Below are 20,424 nucleotides of genomic sequence, written 5' to 3' on the forward strand. Positions count from 1 at the left end.
CATCACTGAAGTATGGCTCATATCACTAATTGTAGATGACTAATGTGTTGCAAGCAACACTCACCTTCATGGAGGCATGTCCAATGTCTGAAAATGACCCAATTGCCAGCTCCGAATCCCCACTTCCAATTTAAGTCATACACAACATAGCACCTCATAAGGACTGAGCTTAAAAAAGGTGGGAGTTGTTTGCTTGTTAACATTTTCTGAGCTGTTGTCAACACTTGAATATGATAATAAAGTTCTCATGACAGAAAATTGTCCATCAAAACTTGCATTATGAAGGTTTTACATGTGTGCAAAGGACATTAAGAGGCCATGGGCTCTTAGTGAGTTCTGAGCATCATTGTTGGCAGTGGATTTTGCTGCTGTCCAGAACAAGTGGTTCCTAAAGGTTCTTTCTCATTTTGAGATCACGTCCGGTCCTGTAAGACACTTTCCTTTAAAGACAGCATCCAGATGTAGAAACTTAGTGATGTTAGAGTCTGTGAGAATAAGAGTGAGCATTTTCCCCCATTACAATACACTCAACTGCTCTGAAAAAAGGGAGAGCTCAAAAGAGTAAAGCTCATCATTTGTGCGAGATCAACATTTCACTGGGTACACACACTACATCCCATATTATCAACACCAATCAGATGTACACCTGGTGCCTTGTTTCATCATTTGTCTCATAATCAAATTTAACAAAGCCAAACATGCAGTGCAATTGGAACTTCCTCCCAGTTCAATTATTAATGTACACACATGCTCCCCAAAAAAATAAATAAATAAAAATAAAAAAAAGCCAACCACGATTAGTAATCACTTTCATCTGGAGTGAAGGGAATGTGACATTTCCCATAACACGTTTCCATTAGGGACCACTTATGTCTATTTTCAAGAACACTGTGCCCCATGCTTCTGTAACAGCCTCGTCTCAAAGCATCCTCATTGGAGCTAATGCATTAGCATTAACATCTGTTAGCTTTGGCTGGCAGAAATTTGGAACCTTTGATCATGACACAGCCCGCAAGGTACATGTTGACTCCAAAGACACACTGACTCATGAGCCCTGAATGGCAGGTCAATGTCTCTGACGCTAATGCAGGCCAGACGCTGTAAATGTTATGAAGGACGTGGAAAGTAGGCCACACATTCCTTGCCAGTCAGAGAACACAGGGCACAGGGCCAGCGCTGACCCCTGGGCTTTCACTGAGGTGTTACTTCCATTCCTCTGACGCTTCTCTCTCTCTCTCCCTCTTGCTGCCTCATATCTCCTTGTCCTTCAACATTTGTCCTTTTCCAAGCTCATTCAGAGGCTTAGAGTAATGGATCAGTTGGAACTATTTAGCATGTATTTGGGAAGCTTCTCATTGTTGAACCATATCATACACCTGTCACTGAGTTGGCACCATTCAGAATACATCTTTCAATATTTAGATAGAAAAAATAAATATGTGCGTTTACCCTTAACAGGAATAATGGATTTTTAAAAGCTATTAGAAATATTTATCTGTCTTTTATATTGAGCAAACATTACACAGAATTAATATGAATGTAATTATTTTTGGAATAAAATCATTAGCACGATTTATTGAACACAATGTTTAACGTAAAATGAAGTACAAAAATATTTTTTCTCCTCCTCTAAAATGTTCTTTTTGGAGTTCCAAAAAATACAACAAAGCCTACTTCTCCTCTCCATCTATCGCTCCTGATCTCCCTCTCATCAGCACTTACAGTACTCTCTCTCTCTCCTTTTTTGCCAGACCTTGCTTTCCATCGTTGTAAGCACATTCCTCTCTGTGGTCTTGGCCTGGCCTGGCCTCCACAGAAGTAGGGTGTTCCCAAAACCTGAGGAGTCTCTCTCTCTCTCTCTCTGTGTAAAGTAAAGATCCTTTAATACTGCAGAGATTTATTTAGTGAATGTGTGGGGCATAACTTCAATAAAGAAGCATGGAGTTCCATAGGTGGGAGAGGAATGCGTGTGTACTTGGGTAAATATACAGAAACACGTATCAGACCTGAAGAAAAACAAGACAAAACCACTTAATATACTGGTATGCTCGCCAACCTGGGGCTAAAATATAAAACGTTTTGTATATAATTTAATGTGCTGTAGTTTTATCTGAAAGGGTAGTGCTTGATTTAAAAAAATAGCCATGAAACAAGTTGTCAGATACTAGAGAGAGCCTAGAAAAGTACTAAAGACTAGAAAGAGATAACACAATGTCCTGTCTCTTGTACATGCAAGTGAGTGATGGCTGTGGAGAAAGGTAATAAAATATTGATTCCTTCTTAAATTGTATGCCATAAATAATGAGGAGCTGTATTACTCAGAAACACTGCAGGAGTAAATAAACAAACGTTTGCTTTAATATTTGTTGAAGTAAAGAAGGCTCCTTAATGGTTTTTGCATTATGGCCCCTAAGATTCCAAATCCCACGTTTGCAACAGGGGCTTACCCAAAGGTACCATGAGTGTTTGGGTGTGTTTATCCCTGGTGAAAGGTCAGCTGTAGAAAATGTCCATTGTTTATTGGGACGAATAAGACCCCTCAGCATGGGAAGATAAGCACAGTGGGTCTTTTGCCGACAAAAACAACAGCTGTAATGTGAACCAGCGCTGTGGCTTCTGTTTAATATGCCAAAGCAGCTGTCCCAGCAGCCAGCCATGGGGTTCAGAAAGGCCTTGCTTTGTCTTAGCCCTGCTGAGCTAACATCCGCCTGGCCGCCTGGTCCAGTGTTATGGGAAATAGACGGCATGGTAGAAGACAACAAAGGGAGAAGTGAAGTGCGTCCCTGGCATAAACTTGAAATGAATGAATAACGGGAAGAATGGAGCATTGCTGGTAAGTGAAACAACACAACAGTAGATTTCGCAAGTTTGGAAAAACATCCAAAATAAGGTTTATATTGGAAGCAGGTTCTTCTTGTCCTGCGCTGAACTCTTGATCTCTGTTTTTGTGTGTGTGAGTGAGAGAGACATTTGGACATCCCACATTTCGTTGTAGGCTTGGAGTGTGTAGACTGTCTTTGGCTGCTTGCCAGATTTCTGACCCCAGACGTTCCATACACCACGTCCTCCGAGGCCCTGCTGTCTCTGGGGAAAACGAATAGTGCACGGCTATAGCACTAAGCACAACAACGACAACAACAACAAAAAAAAAAAAAAAAGGGGTCGTGCAAAAGTCAACTCCTCCAGCAGGCCCAGGATCAGTAGTTCATGATGTTCCTGTGATGTGCCAGAGAAAAAGGTTTTGTTCTGGAAAATGTGCACGGTAGAAAAAGACCATAAAGTGCTCTAAAAAGCACCAGAAGGCATTTTGTCCCAATGAAGTTTTCAGGGAATATTTGTTTTTCCGTTCTTCTCTAGATTATTTTTGAATACTTCAGTCCATATTGCTCTTCTACTTTTTATTGCCTACTGCTAGATGTTGTAAACACCAATGTTTGAACCAAGAGAACCTGTAGTACATTATATAAATGTTCTCTATTGAAACGGTCAGTGAGGTTTCCAATGTTGACTTTCCATTTTTTATCATAAGTATACTGCCATACACCGATAGCCACTAATGACACTGATATAGCATTATATAACGATAGTAGTGTGTGTCTGATGCAAACACTTTACTGGGGTTGTAAAGACACAAAGAGACAGTAATATATAACAGATGGTCTTGGTAAGCACGCAAGAACAGACAACACTTAAAATATAGCAACCTAGGGTTTTGGGTTTAAATGTGTCTAATGCAATTAAAATGTCACTTCCATTGCCAGACCAGAAGAACAAATGGCTGCACTGTTAAATCGTGGAGGTCAGTCCTAAGAATGGACAAATACTTGCAGAAATCTGAACATCTTGTAGAGCCAAGACATTGTGTCACATAGAGCCAAGACATTTTGTGTCGTTAAATTGTGAATAAACTGCCTTTAGATACTGTCTTATGTTCAGAAGACCCTTGTCTAATCAGATGAAGTAAGAAACAAATGTCTGAAGTTAGAGAAAATGTTTCTAAATATGATTCCCTTCTAATTTATCTCACATTTTTCATGTTACCAGCTATTTAAGTGAGTCTTTAAACATTTAGGAATGTTGTATTTTTTTTATATGTCCCCTTTTTTTTACATTTACTAACTCCAAGTCAGTTTGTGTAAAAGTTAAAACAAAGCTTGAACTAAAACTGTTTCTGAACTTTGAAGCCTAGAAAACAGCCTTGTAAATGTGTGAACATCAGGTGAGACTGATTAAAAAAAAACTTGACTAATTGGACTCGCCAAAGTATTGAGTTTTCTGCCACGTCACCATAGAAACAACTGCTGCAAGCTTCTCCCTCTTAGTATTTTTCATAGAAAGAAAAAAATGAGAGAAAAAAATAAAATAAAAAAATCACATCACAGCAAGTCCAAAGTGTCAGGAAAATACAACATGAATCATTTGGCTTTGCATGTTTAAGCACCTTCATTGCTTCTCTCTCTTGCACAGGTATTTGTAAAAAGACATATGAGATTTTCTTCCTGGTGCAGGTCGGTCTGTCTGAGGGAATGTTTAGAGGTTGTAACGGCTTGTTAAAACGTGAAACCCCAATGAGCTATCTGATCTGATCTGACGTCAGTACCTAGATCGCAGATAGAATGCAGGTAGTGGCTGACAAGGCCTTAAAGTACATGTGTGTTTATCAGCTGAAGTCTTGATCTTTTTACTGCAAGACCATAAAATATGCATGCCCTGTACTTGATTTCATCAACCTTGTATGCAGTATCAGAAACCTAGACTTTGCACCAGAAAGAATGTGTATTGCATGAGCAGAAATGTGCAGACTGCACAGAAGAAGATTTCATAAAGACATCTTGAACCTACATGTATTCAGTGAAGCATATGAAGAGCAGTGACCCATCCCAGTGCCCCAGACAAACTAAAAAAAGACACCTGCTTGCCTTGACCCTGATATCACAATTAATATCCCAGATCCTGAGTGGTGCAAGAACAGGAGCTCTCAAGTTCAGTGCACTGTCATACCTCAGCCATTCAAGCTTGCGCACAACTGGTCTCCTTATCTTTAGATGGTCCTCCCTCTCACCATCACTCAGTGCAATGCTAGACCACCTGGATAGCTATTAGAAAACCCACCTCTTTCAAGTGTACTTCTCTTGCATTTAGAAAAGGCTTTACCTTACTTTATTTGCCATTTATTAAAGTGTATTATGTGAGCATTGTGTACCTAGGTATCCATACTAACTTTGTATTTGGCAGCATCTAAACTTGAGGTATCTTTTGGATTCTAGCCTATATAAACTAGCTAAGGATACTTTCTGAGTAGAAAGCTGTGCACTTTAAGTCACTTTGGATAAGACTTCAATCTAATGTAATGTAACGTAACAGTAGTATAATATCTTTTGTAAGCGTGTAAAACTGTCAATTTTGCCGTTTGTGATCGGCAGTTCAAACAAAATGCAGAGACTGGCTAGGGAACAAAGTGGGAAACATTCCTTATTAATTTTCACTATGTAAATGGGAAGGACGTATCTGCCGCAGGAAGAAACGAAGAATATATGTAAATATACTGGGTTCTGTGACATCACAATATATATATATATATATATATATATTAAATACAGGGGTTGGCCAATGAAACTGAAACCACAATAATTTATTAGTATGGTGTAGGGCCTCCTTTTGCGGCCAATACAGCGTCAATTCGTCTTGGGAATGACATACAGAAGTCCTGCACAGTGGTCAGAGGGACTTGAAGCCATTCTTCTTGCAGGATAGTGGCCAGGTCTCTACGTGATGCTGGTGGAGGAAAACGTTTCCTGACTCACTCCTCCAAAACACCCCAAAGTGGCTCAATAATATTTAGATCTGGTGACTGTGCAGGCCATGGGAGATGTTCAACTTCACTTTCATGTTCATCAAACCAATCTTTCACCAGTCTTACTGTGTGTATTGGTGCATTGTCGTCCTGATACACGGCACCACCCGCCTTCAGGATACAATGTTTGAACCATTGGATGCACATGGTCTTACTGGTGCAATGTGCAATTAATGAAGATTGGCCACCAGGCTGCTCCAATTTAGCCATAAACTTGTTTTTATAAAAGGAGGCTATTTCTTTACCATTTATCATCTCTCCAAAGAGTTTTGGTTCGGAATGCTAAGCTCTCTCTCTCCCTCTCTAGTCACGACAGACAAAAAGCATCTGGAGGGTTTTAGACAACAAATAAACCTCCAAATGTTGAAAAGCATGAAATGAGATGAGGACATTACTCTATTCCTGCTCCATAGGTGGGAAATGATGACTTATATCTGACTTTAAGAAGCCAGATATTTCAGTGCCATTAAAAAAAAACAGCCACAAAAAAGCCATACTTTTGTAGTAAGGAAAACAAAAATGCAAATAATATATTGTTGCTGTCCAAAGAAACATGCATCTCTGATAGAGTGACATAATACGGGAAGGAAAAACCTTCTCAAATGATACAGTAAATTAAAAATGGAGACGTGTTTTTCTTTGGACAATGATGATATGACAAAACAATGTATTTGCTAATAGTTCACCAGTATGTCCTCTATCATACAGCTAGTACAGTGTAGAGCGATGAGAGGTTTGCAACACTTCATGTGATCATATTTTCACTGTCAAAAAACACATGCACAAAAAGGCTCCTTTGTGTGGTTTAGGCTCAAACGAACAGACTGATAACCTTCTCTACTACCACAGCCAGTGCAGCAACAGGCCAGCACATAAACAAACAGCCCGATCAGAGGACGGGATTAGCTGCTCGCCTAGAGTCCTTCCTGGAAACACACAGCAGACTGTGAAAATACTGCACTACTCACAAGGAAATTACACCTTTAGAAAGGTGTAAACCTTTAGGGCTCTTATAATAATTCTTTTCACATTAACATCAAGGAGAGGACCTTTCCCAGGGGTGATATACATTGATATTTTAGTTTCACAAAAGATCTTCTGAAAGGAAAAAAAAAAATAAATGACATTGTGGACTATCAGCACCACTCAAGGGCAAAGCTGTCCACAGTCATTCTTGTTTTTCCTTTCTGTTTTTTTAAATACCATGCGTTGCTCTTTCAACAGCTTTCAATAGAACATGGGCACAGTAAGCAGTCCTGGCTGAAGCTAACATCAGTTTGAAAGCCAGATGAAAGCAGAGGCACAGGGAGGCACGCTGACCACGAGCTTGGCTACCTCAGTCCATTTGAGTGTCCTGCAGAGTCAGCGGTCCTCCCTCACTGGGAGTGGATGTGAGGGTTGAGTCCACTATGTGCTCTTCATACATGCAAAGTCATCTACTTCTGTCTGTGTATTAGCTCTCATTGTCAATAACAAAAGCATGACATAGGATATAGCTTGAAATGCGATTGCTGCAGTGTGCAGTGCCAATGTAAGCACACCATAATACAGTAGTTCACACAGCAGTCCTTGGGAGGGCTCCTTGGGCAAGATTCCTAATGCTTTTTTTCCCTGCACCTGTAACAAGGTCGAAATTGTATGTTGCTCTGAATAAGAACGTCCATCAAAAGTTATAAATGTAAAATATATACGATACAAATAATTTCTCACGAGAAACTGATTAATTCTCTCACAGGAATCGACTATAAATGTCCAATTATTCCACATTTGTGCCTGAATTTTTTTTATATAAATGAAATCTGATGGACAGCTTCAAAAAACGTTCAATGTTTATTTAACTCAATAAATTGTTAGCTTCATCAGCCTCATAGCGACAGACACCAACCAAGTTCTGGCTGATTGGAGAAAGGGAAAATTATTTACACTAGACACTTTTTGCCAGACTATTGTTTTAGGCAAACTATAAGCCAAAGCAAATGTGTGTGTTTGTGTGTGTAAGTATGAAGTGGGGACTGATCTGTAGCTGGGTGGGCTGTACTCTGACCACTGTTAAAATAACTGCATGGTTAAGGATTAGCCTTTGTAGAACAGAGTGGAAATTAGCACAGAACCTGGGAGAACCTCTGACCACACACACAGAGACAGAGACATGCACACAATGTACTGTGGTGCATTGGAAGTTGCTATATAAATGAAAATGTCTGTTGCAGGTTGAATAGGAGGATACGGCTTCATAACAGTTGAAACTGACATTCCTGCAGCTTCGTGCTTATACATGGAGGGACTGGAAAAACTCTTATTAAAAAGTGGGAAAATGAGCTTGTCATTGATGTTGACTGAGCACTTTATCTCTCTGCCTCTCCATATACAAGAGCTGAGAGATAGAGAGGGACTTCCTGGCAGTTAAACCGAAAGCAAACTTCTCTTAAAGTTACACAGTGTAAAGAAATATTGCCCAGAAAAGTACCATCATGGATTTACTTTTGGTTTTTGTTTCAGAGAATCCACAATCAGCTTTCACCTTATAAACCTTTTATCATTGGGAATACCCAGAGTCATAAACTAAACATATGATGTCTCACAGAAAAACACACACATTTACACAGCAATTACATTAAAATTAACCCCCTTTTTTGCACTCTTTTTGTTAAGTTCCATACAGGAACTTCTACAGTTACAGACTGTTTATCTGCATACATTATTTGACTCTTTCCACCTTGTTCTTTAAAAATCAGGACCCCACAGGACCTACACAGACCAGGCGTGATCTGGTTGGTGGATCATAATCAGCACTACAGTCTCACTGATATATTGGTGATGGTGTGTGTGGAGCTGCTGGCAAGAGAGGATCAGACACAGCAGTGCTGCTAGAGTTTTTACACCCCTCAGTAGCACTGTTAGACTGAGAATAGTCCACCAACCAGAGAAACAGGTGGACTGCTGTCTCAAAGTGCACAAATATGGTTAATGGAGATGATAAAATGGATAGTAAATGAAGAAACAAGGTGAAAACCTTCATGTTTCATGTTATGGCTGGACTGTGTACATAGAAACACACAATCAACACACTCAAACCAGATACACACCTGAGCTGTTGGTGCGGCCTCTGTACATATCGTCATAGGCCTTCCATTGCTGTGTAACATGGTAGGCATGAACAAAGACCACCAGCACTCCCACCAGACAGATAAGAGGAACAAAGGCAGCCGTACAGAGAGCAGCATAAATGTTTGGGATGAAACATCTGCGGAGAAAGAGAGGAAAGGTGAGTAAACAAGAATTGAGGGAAATAGTACTGAAAATGCAATAAGGGTTTGACAAAAACTAAAGCATAAAAAAATTATATAAGACCAGCTTCAGTATATACACCAAAACACTGCTATTTCTATGCACTGAGAGGTGTTCGCTGTCCTTGCCCTGATCTTGTTTGTGTGTATAAATGGTGCTGTATATATCTGCGCAATGTATTTTGGCCTGCAAGGTCAGTGCATGAGTTCATGTTCATTTTGGCATAGTTACAGACATGGTGCCAAGTTTCAGTGTCTGCAGCACTCTCTCACTGTCTCTCGCCGACTAGGTCCGATGCCTCTCAGCCTTGCAAACTCCCTTTCACATTTTATCTCAGGAATTCCTTCCAGTTGACACTTGTTTTTCACCACCTTGCAACTAGGAAGTCTTCTCCAGGCCTTTGCCATGGGAAAACTTTGTAGGCTGTTTTTGTTTTGACGTCTTGAACATCCAAATAATCAAGACTTGCCCTCTGTTCACAGGGCAGCTAGTCCACAGCCGGCTAAACAAGATGGACAAATACATCATAAACTCATATTACAATGAAGGCACGAAAGGCATGGCACGAGTACAGAAATCAAAATAGGCTGATGGCCAAACTGAGTATATATATATATATGCGTTATTTTTATTTGAGGTAAAAGGTACAGGTCCCACTTAAGTACTTTTTCTTCATCTCCACTTTTGAGACATGTGAAGCTAGCCTTTGCATTTTTTCGAACTGCTGCTAGTTGGAAATCTCAAAGTACTGGAGGAGAAAACCTACATTCTGCTACATCAGCAAACAGATGCTTGTACTGGCCCGCACTGTGCTTTTATGCTATTTGATGGTGGGGGTGAGATTGTTGGGATGAGGGTCATCCCACCCAGACAGCAAGGCCAACTGTGTTCTAACCTAACTGTGTTCTAACTCTAATCTAACCTGCACACATCAGAAGCGGCGCTACACGTTTTCTGACCACATTTTGACATCGCTATTAACTACTGCCATACAAAATAGTTTATGTACATGTGGAGGTGTGGGGTCTGGTTCCATAGCACTCCTCTACCTTATTAGAAACAGAAACTATGCCGTAGTGCCCAAGATATAATGCCTCTGCAAGTTGATCGGTCTAGTTCACAGTGTTACATTCAGAAATATATTTTAAAGGGTGTTGTCATATAATAGTCTCACTATTAGGGGAAAGTCCAGTGCAACATGAGAGGAATCAGACTGGTTTACACGTTTATGTTTTTCACTCCTAAACTATGAGAAGTAAATAAGTTACTCTTTTACACTCTGAAGGTCACATATCCTGCATGGCAGGCGTGTCTTCCTGCGTTTTGCTGTAACAGTAGCTCCGCAGCATGGCGACGGAGAGCTGTTGAGGCAGAGTTGTAACTGTAGCCTGCTTACTAAGAGTAAAGGGTGGAGAGAGGGTTAGAGTGAGAAAAGACTGAGAAAAGACAGAGGTTACACAAAGCTAGCTGACGCAGACTGGACAGATAAATGGTCCCAGGGAGTGGTGGGAGGTGTTGAGTGAGCTTTTAATCACTGAGCAAGTAAACAAAATGCTTTACACAGTTTATATTCTGTTTACACAGAGTATAAGTCACAAGTCTGGACCACCACTACTCATACAAAGGGTAGTCTTTACCTGCTACAACACACTTGTTTCACTGTACTCCACTCATCTCCATGGTTACACTAGACCTTTTTGCACAGTTATGCTACATCATTTCCATGATTATACTAAAGCCTTTTCCATACTTACACAATTTATCAAGAACATAATGGAGATAAACTATGAAATAACACATGGAATTTAGACAGAAATATTGGCCTCCTATAAATGCACTAAAAAGCAAGCTACATATAAGAAATAATTCAGCCTTGTTCAAGCATGCGAGACTGGTCTGTTTATCTGACTGGTGAATAATAAATCATGCAGATGATAAAAAAGTGCACAAATTAATTTATCCATCCATTCATTATCCATTTTTACTGCTATTCTGTAAAATACATAGCTCTCCCCCGTGTAGCACAGCACTAATGAGGGAGTGGGCATCCATTTCAGTCTCAGCCAGGTTCTTATAACAAAGCTCTTCATAAACACTCTTTTCTGCAAAGTTTCAGCTAATCCTGAAGTTCTTTAAAGGTCATCTGAAACTGAATAATGGCAACCGAGGGGTTACCATGACAACCCTGTACTTTGCATCCTGCCCTGCTGAAAAAAGCTTTAGCGGCAGGTGTCAGTTAGCCAGTGGATTAACACTGAGTCCTAATGATCAACAGCCCTTTCAGAGCAGGCAGTGTAATTAGACCTGAATCCAATCAATCTGACTAATCCCACAGGTCCTGCTAATGCTGGGTGTATGCTAGAAAATAGCTAGCATTCTGAGTAATTGCCCCCCCCCCCAATCATCAAATGTAAATGTAGCTCTAGATCCCCTGGAGTTCTTATTATTTTAGGTTTAATATCATCAAAAAACTTTTGGCAATGGCAGGCATTGGGACAGTTCAAGAGTCATTTTGAGAATCAGAGCTGTCAACAGCAATCGGTTTAGAAGAGTGAAGAGGAAACACACTGTCCTGTGGTTTGCCAGACAGGGGAGATGGAGGATTTGGCAGAACAAGCATAAGCAGTCAATCAGCCTTCTTTTCAATAAAGCTAAAAACGGCTCTTCTCAGCAGGGTTGAAACGTGCTGGCCATCAAGAAAGAAGTCACTACCCTTCACTGAATTAACTGAAGTCAGAAGGGCAAAATCAAGCACCACCTCGTGTCAGATCTGCAAAAATCCACAGATAATCATGTCCTCTGTGATAAGACAACTCAATACTTGATCAACAATGATTTATTGCTGTCAAGAAGCCATTATTGAAACAAGGGAGATGTCAAAAACCTTCTCAAAAAATGTGGAAGACGGAATAAAGGCAAAGGGTGCACAAATTAAAAAGAGTACATGTAGCTAACCCTTTTATTTAGAAATTAAACAAAGGAAAGTTGGTCCGATTTTGTAAAAAGCTGAATTTTTGCCAGAATAGTTATGAATTTAGAGAATCATTTGGACATAACTTGCTTGTTTATGGTACACTGTGGCCTTAAGCTTTGGCCTTTCAGCTTAAACAATGTTCAGTATTGTTCCTGAACTAAAGTGACTAAGATTTTTATTTTCTACTTGAACCAGCTTCCCTACAGGACACATCCATGTAACACTATACCCTATGTTTCCCCATATTAACAAGAACTCATGCAATAGTATCACACCTGCTTTCTTTTGTGTGGGTAGAGTTAAACTGAACTCACTCCTGTAATTAAACTCCTATAAGACGTGCCAGTACGCACAGCCCGAAGCCTTGAACGCTGCTTCCTTGTGAAGAGGCGGGCACTGGACGGCGGCGTGAGGGATGAGGTGAGGTGACATCACTTGTTTTTCTCTCCGTGAGAGGAATATTTACCTTTCCTGGCCTGGCTGGGAGTGTACCCGCCCTGGAGGCTGAGGCATGCCACTCAGAAGGAAGGGAGGGGAGGAGAAACTAAAGCCCTTCACTATCAGCTGGTGGCTGGGTGGAGTGTGAAACTGAATGTATGCACAGTCACCATTTTGTGACTTCATAACCACAGTGAAGTTAAAAATAGATTCACTTTAATCCTTACCAACAGTACAGCCCACCTTCACCCAGACTAAGCAGGGCATTGTAAAGGGAACACAGAGGAGAATTCAAGTGAAGGAGCCAGGCAGGTTGTGTGTTATTCTTCAAGTTAAGGATTAGCATAAGAGTCCTGTAATTACAGAACAGGCTTTGTTTGCAGAGAGTGTGTAAGTGTATGCCATGAATTAAAAATAAAATAATTTACTCTACAAGGCACACTGTACATTCATTCATTGTCTGTAACCTACCAGGAATCACTGGGCACAAGGGGGGAACACACCCTGAAGGTGGCGCCAGTCCTTTGTAAGGCGACACACATTCACTCACACCTATTGACACTCTTGAGTAGCCAATTCACCTTGTGCTTGTTGAACCGTGGGAGGAAACTAGAGCATGGACACTGGGAGACCAGCACACTGTACGTTTGCTCAAAACAATGTAAATATGACATGGTTAGATCCAGTTGATCCATATGTAAGATATTTCAGAGGGAAAGGCACATATTTCATGATATACCTCTTACAACAGAAAATAAAACCCAACAAAAACAGTTAATAAACATAACCTCTTCATATCTAGGAAGTTGGAAAGCAGTGTTTTCTTGTTGCATAAAAAAATAAAAATAAAAACAAAAAAAACAGAAACACAGTGTCCTCAAATTTGTGAAGGTCATTGTATATGCATTTTTTTAAATACTCACAGGTCTCCATGGACTAAGCCATAGACATCATGAATGTTCCAGCCATAACCTCCTAGCAACACAATCAGCAAGACAGTGATGACCAGGGCAGGAAGCCCCCAGCTCAGCAGGAAGTACAGCAGATAGCGTCTCTCTGTGTGCTCATCATTCATCACTAGTGTCTGCCAGAAGTTCACCGCCTGCAGGGAACACAAGACAACTGTGAGATTACCAGAAATGAAGAGGCCAACTTTCCTGGCAAGTTTCCATATCATCATAAAGTACAGAAAAACAAATCTTGTTTTATTTTCATCAGATCATTTACTAATAAATGTTCTTAATTCCCTCCTTTATTGAGTAGCACCACCATTCGGCGCTCTAGTTTTCAGTAAACATCATTTCATGAAATCATTGCTTAGGAACTGTAAATAGCACGTAAAATCTCCAAAGGGCACATAGAAGAATAAGGTAGATCCAAATTTGCGGAATCTGTTGTGTAAATGCCATAATACAGAGCCACACAGTGACTATTGATACAAGCCCTGGTCACATTTAACACACATTCAGCATTTGATTAATTTGACCTTAACATTCCCATGTTTTTCGAATAATCCCAACAACTCCACTTTGTAACTATTTGTCACAGATTATTTGATGTTTACCAGAATTCTTGGATTGATTTTAGTGTGGCATTTCTGAGGTCAAGGCCTGAAAGCATAAAAGCTCTAGCCTTGCACACAGAACCTCCACATGCCTTACAGGTACAGCCCTCAGACAGCGAAGCTACACTGAAATAATACTACTAAAAAAGATTGAAACTCCCTAAGTCTATTTCCATCATTAATAGCCCCATAAATGGATTATGGAGGAGCTGGAGAACATTTCTGCTGTGCTGGCCTTTGGATGAAACTCAGGAAAATGGGAAAGTAGCAGATTATTATGTAACTGTGTGAAAGTCTGAATTAACACTGGCTCAGTGAGAGCTAGATATGCCTATGGAATACTTGATGAGCTTGCTTGGGCATTTCATTCAGCTGGAACCATGCCATCAGTCTCTGAGTTTCCTCAGCTGGGTGGAAGGGATATTCTTGAAAGCTACGTGCCCGATAAAATCAGCTTATATCTCATTTCCATTGAGTTACTGTTGTGTGTGTAAATTCCACCAATGGGAGACTGAGATCTATTATTGATTTTGAAACATATACCAAGAGTCTCACCAATCTGAGGAGCTGGTAATGGCTCATTAAATCATTTCAACCTGCCAACTATCAGACCTAAAAAATATATAAAGCTTAAAATAAAATTTCAGAACATATATTAAATCAAAAAAATGCAAAACCAGTAGAAACTAATGTGTTTTTGACTTTTATATTTAAAGCTTAAATCAGACACTTATTCAGTGTGACATTATGTATGCAATTCTAATGTTTGGAGTCTTGCCCAAGGACTCTTCTTTGTGTAGCACCGCCTGCTTACCTTCATGGGGAATTGAACATTGGTTGGTTGTCCGCCAAGGATATTAAACAATGCAAATAACTACATTTCTGTGTCAGTCTCAAGGAGTTAAGCTAATCCTAATCCTACCAGGTTTATAAAAGCTACATAGGTACACTCTACGGATTGTCAGAACTTTAAACCCTTTTCAAACTAAATATTGATCTGATTCTAGAACTTACAGTTCATATTCCCAGTAATGGGCATGGGAATATAACAACATTAGACCAATAGACAGACCATGAACAACTGAAAATGGAAAGTAGGTAGAGCCCAATCCTGAAATGGTTATGAATCATACTAACATGTGGTGTAAGAAATACCTACAAGAATATGTCACACAAATAAATGAGAAAGAGCAACTTTAATTGTTTAGAAATCTAGCCTTAAGCTGCCCTTAAATCTGATATGATTTGCCAGCTGTGATTTTAGGAAAAGAGACACATGCCCAACACATTTTGTTTGTTTCAAGACACAAATAGTTTCCATTGTGAATCATACTTTACCTTTCCAATTACAAACTGAGCTCAATTAGTTCAGTGTGTGTTTCATCTCTCTTTCAGGCACACACACATACACTCTCACATATGCAGGTAATCAGAACCCCTCAAGTTTCATTAGAGCAAATGTGAAATATGACCTCAAACAACCCTGTTTCTCACCTAGTAGGTTTGTTTCTTCATGTAAATCAGAGTAATATCTCAGTGCTCACCATAATAAACATCAAATGCCATGGGGGATTATTCACCCTAAATAAACAAGCAAGCCTTACCATTCACTTTGTTATGCTAAAAAGCAGCTTTATCCCTTAAGTGAGAAAAACAGCCTTTGATTCTGAGAGCTTAAGGTCATATTGAGTTAGGGGCGTACCTCTTGGGTCTGTACTGGGTCCAATTCCTTTTCAAACAGAAAGGGGAAAAACAACCCAATGTTTGCATTTGTGTGCAGGGATTAACAGTGTTCTTGTAACGTTCACTAAGCATGTTCATGCCAAGTCCTGTTTCTCCTGGAGCCCTAAGAGAACAAGCTGGCCTTCGTAACATGGGGTGAGGTCACGTCCAAGGCCATGTAAGTTTTAGAACTTTTGAGCGGCAGTACAGAGGGGATTAGTTCAGAAGGGGAAAAGGGTGACGGCTAAAGGATGAGAGTTGGTGGAGGATTTGGGAGAGGTCTCGGAATGGGGCGGCAGGCACGTTAAAATGTCTCCTCTCAAAGGGCCGTGCAAGCAGAACTACACGTAGCTGGAGCAAGTCGTGCATGAGATTACGTAAAACCCCGTGTTTTTAAGTAGGACAGGGATAAATGAGGCCTATTTTTTGTTTCAACTTGGAGGCTATTTCAGCTAAGTGTGGAAGGAGAAGCAAGTTAGCCAGGCCAAGAATCATTTCAAGACTATTAGCAAAGCTCTGATGCTTTTGATATTTGATTGCCAGCAGTTCCATGAAATCCTGATAATTCTGATTTCCTAAACAGATTAACAAACAAAGTTCAAACATATGGACCAAATCCAAAAATGAGCTTGGAAATGAATTGTTTTTGATTCCTTTTACACTCACGGAAACCACGTCTAACTGTTAAAACCAGCTTAGTCTCAGCTCAATGGTGTTAAATGTCTATTATGTAAAATATTTACTCGAAACATTTGAGCTAAATGTGGATTTTGGTGCTTTAAAAATGAATGGATCTTAATTTTGCTTAAAACAATGACTAATACATTGCCCATGGAAACAATATACAATATGCTTCATGTTCAGAGATGTTTCTACAAGGATTCTCAGCTATAATTGAATAGGACATAGTTAAGAGTGTGAACTAGAGCTGGAAACTAATGAGACCAAACCGCTCACATTGGATTCATGCGGATTTGGATATAATTTTCCAAAAATGTATGAGGCTTGGCTTGGTTTCACATTTCAGATTTGGGGAAAAAGGTTGGAGCATCATGTTTTGCAGACTGATGCCATTTATAGTAAGTGAACTGTGGGAATTTGTTTTGCTGAAGTATCATTTTTAAAACTTTCTCTTCTAGTAGACATGTGATTCTGTAATTTGCTCCTACCTGTATGAGCATCCAGCTGAACTGACTGAGGTGAAAATAGTGGAAGAAGAGACCCAGAGCTGCACAGCTGTCCTCTGAGAACATCCTTCCCCTGAACGCTGACACCAGGAAGCAAATCTGAAATATACAGAAAAGGGCAGTTACATCAGTTTAAGTCCTGCTACAGTACGAGCTTTAAAAAATTCACACATGCACCATATTCCCATCATACCTAGAAATGTTGACGATGACATTCCAGCCTCTCATAACCCTCAGGCCATTGCTCAGTAAGTTATGGCATGGTAAGTTTCTCAGTGTTTTCTAAATCAGGGCTTTTAAAAGTGCATGAAAAGAACCAAAAATGGGCAACAGCTGCAGACACTACTTTCTGTGAGTTGGGATCTTAGTTTTTAAATCTATAAACATGCAATACTCTTTTATTCCGGTGACTACAAGACTGTGCAGAAATCAGAGACCACACATTTTTTAGGGAAAACTGTCAAAGTTATTCATTGTTTCAGCATTAAGACGAAAATCAGAAACAACAATTACCTGAAAATTACACAAAAGGCTCCAACACTAGGCATAATAATTATTTTTACATTTTCTGTACCTAAATTTGCATTTATTGCAGCTTCATGCCTTTTCAGGAGCTTATCAGAGAAATCTGCAAGGTTAGTTTCCCTGCTTCTTGTACACTGCTTTAAAGTACAGTCCCTCTCAGAGAGAGAGAGAGAGAGAGAGAGAGAGAGAGAGAGCACAAAAGAAAGGTATCTCTAGAGGGTCCAAGAGTTAAATCTGGGTCAATGAACAAAGAACAATCTTTTCCTTATTGGTAACATTTGCACTTAAATAACTTCCACATTCTCAGGTTTATACTATTCTGTTTATGAGGCAAGGTTCCACAGTACAGTATTTTACCTAAGATATCAGGAGTCCCAGTGCAGAAAAGATTCATGCCCCTCACACAAAGACTGCAGAGTAAAAATATTACTATGTAAACTGCTGTCTCACTCACCTATTGTAGGTGCATATTGTGTCACAGTCTGTGACACAGGGATCTAATAAAGAGCCAATGACACACACTATTCTTTGTCACCTAGATCACGTAATTGCAATTACAGTACTGACAGAAAATGCAAATGACATCGGATGCTCCAGTGTCCTCCCACGGTCCAAAAACACACATTGGTAGGTGGATTGGCGACTCAAAGTCCATAGGTGTGAGTGTGTGAGCATGTGTCACCCTGCAAAGGACTGGTACCCCCTCCAGGATGTGTTCCTGCCTTCCACCCAAGCGATTAGACAGTGAATGAATGAATGAATGATTGAATGAATATTGTGTGCTGTGATCATCTTGATCAACCACAGTTCTAGATGAGTGTCTCTGGGAGTATACTGACTAATCAAGGTAAGTAATCCAACGGAGGGCATTATTTTGCAGGCCAAATGTTGGGCAGATATTAGTCTTAGCTCCAGACATTCCAGCCACAAGTCTGATATTTTCAGTGCTTAACCTGGCCTCACTGTCAGAATTCTCCCAGTTGTGTTCCTATTGGCTCTCTGCGTCCTGCTAAACGTCATGCCAAAATAGAAGACCTGTGATTGGTCCCTTTGGTAACGCGTGACTAACTCGGTGCATTTGAATATCTTAGAAGTTGGATTTCAACTGAAATATGTAGAAATATAATCATAATACAATACAAGCATTTGTCTTGACTCTATGAATCTATGCTGGATTTCCCATCAACAGTGTTAAGACTGGACATCTGGACATCTCCTTTATAACCTAGCTCATCTCAATCACAGCTCTGTTGAGCAGTCAGAGGCCTCTACATTCTATCACCACTCAGAAAGAAATTGTCTAATTTAATATTTGCATATCTAATCAAGTTCTCCACAAGCTCACTCTGCTGTGTGCACCTGTTTTGCTGACTCAGACGATGAAGGGCGAGCTATGACACTGCACTTTCTGCTGGCGTATGTAGAGCACTGTGATATTGCCCAGAGAGATGACCTTGCCTTTCACAGACAGATTTGGGTATGACTCATGCACTTCCTCTCTAGGGGGAATCTTCCAGGCCTCAATGAAGGGAGGGGGGGAGGCTAGAGGAACACCAACACCTGCCAAACTGGCCTCATGCTGGGAGACAGATGACCGGCTACAGATGGATCTGTCAAAGCTTTGGTAGATGTAATGCTCCATTCATCAGAACATTGTCATCTTAATCAGTTCTATGCTATGATTCTAATTTGGGCCTTGCTTTGGAATGCACAGTATTTCTGATATACACTGAAACATGCATTTTTACCACAAGAACACTACTTTGTTCTTTTTGTATTTGCTTTCATTCATTTTCTGTAGCCACTTGACTAGGTCTAGAGCCCACCCAGAATCACTGGGCGCAAGGAAGGAACACACTCTCTCCCAGTCACTCACACACACGCAACGATGGGCACTTTTGCAAAGACATTCCACCTACCTGCATGTGTTTTTGAACTGCTGGAGGAAACAGGAGCACCGGGTATAAACCCATCCAGACACAAGGAGAACAACTCTTCGCAGACAGTGACCTGAGGTGAGGCTTTAACTCAAAAGTTATTATACTAATTTAAAATTAATTACCTGCTGTAATTTTAAATAATTACACTATTCTGAAAGCATACCTGTGTTTATAATTATACTGAGACACACCTCTCAGATCGTGACTCAATACAGGCCCTACTGGCTACAGTGGTATAAACAAGGCGTCAGTTATATAAATGTAATTTAATGCAATAGCAGAGCTGCCTCCTGGTACAACTAACATATCAGCGTTGAGCTATTCTTAATTGATACATCAAGAAGCGTTGTGATGTTCAGAGATATTTTCCAAGCCAAATATGGATTGGCATATAGTACGCTGACCAATAGGGACACAGTACACATACTGCACAAGAGTTTACCTGAGCTTTCACAGTCATATAAATCAAAAACTGCCAACCTAGCAACAGGATGTTACTAATAACCTACATAAATAAAAAAACAAGCCAGGGTTTATCAGAGAAGACGCAGAGTGCCTGGTTCAAACTGGAAAAAAAGAGAAAGAAAGAAAGAAAATGACAAAGCTAAACGTTAATATGAACCTTTATTCTGTTAGTTTCAGTAGGGAATATATATAGAATCATGACTACAGTCTGTTCAGCTGGTAGTGCCAGGAAATGAAAAACACTGGTGTAAAGGGAACTGGGTTATAAACTATTAGTGTGAGACTCTTCCAAAGAAAACAAAAAGGTGGCCCTCTTGCTGGATTACAGTGGCAGGCTCTGTTAAGTGCCAGTCAGAAAGGAAGACCCAAATTAAAGTGTTCCAAGTAGTTTTCACATAGGAAAACTTTAGGTTTGAGCTAGGTTTGAGGAACTGGGCTGACAGTAAGTGAACTTCCTGTTTGTATAA

The 20,424-nt window shown here is 40.1% G+C and overlaps 1 protein-coding gene across 1 annotated transcript in view; it reads right to left on the bottom strand.

Moving 5' to 3' along the window:
* Window positions 1–20,424, bottom strand: part of LOC136676674 (adhesion G-protein coupled receptor V1-like) — a 138,626-nt gene that overhangs the window by 18,248 nt on the left and 99,954 nt on the right. Inside the window, exons 83-85 of the mRNA XM_066653831.1 lie at window positions 17,010–17,126; window positions 13,478–13,656; window positions 8,941–9,098 (exon numbers count right to left, since the gene is read on the bottom strand). Of these exons, the coding sequence (XP_066509928.1) occupies window positions 8,941–9,098; window positions 13,478–13,656; window positions 17,010–17,126 (454 nt within the window). The remainder of the gene's footprint in view (window positions 1–8,940; window positions 9,099–13,477; window positions 13,657–17,009; window positions 17,127–20,424) is intronic.

The sequence above is a fragment of the Hoplias malabaricus genome, chromosome X2 (genome assembly GCF_029633855.1).
Source record: "Hoplias malabaricus isolate fHopMal1 chromosome X2, fHopMal1.hap1, whole genome shotgun sequence".
Classification (NCBI taxonomy): domain Eukaryota; kingdom Metazoa; phylum Chordata; class Actinopteri; order Characiformes; family Erythrinidae; genus Hoplias; species Hoplias malabaricus.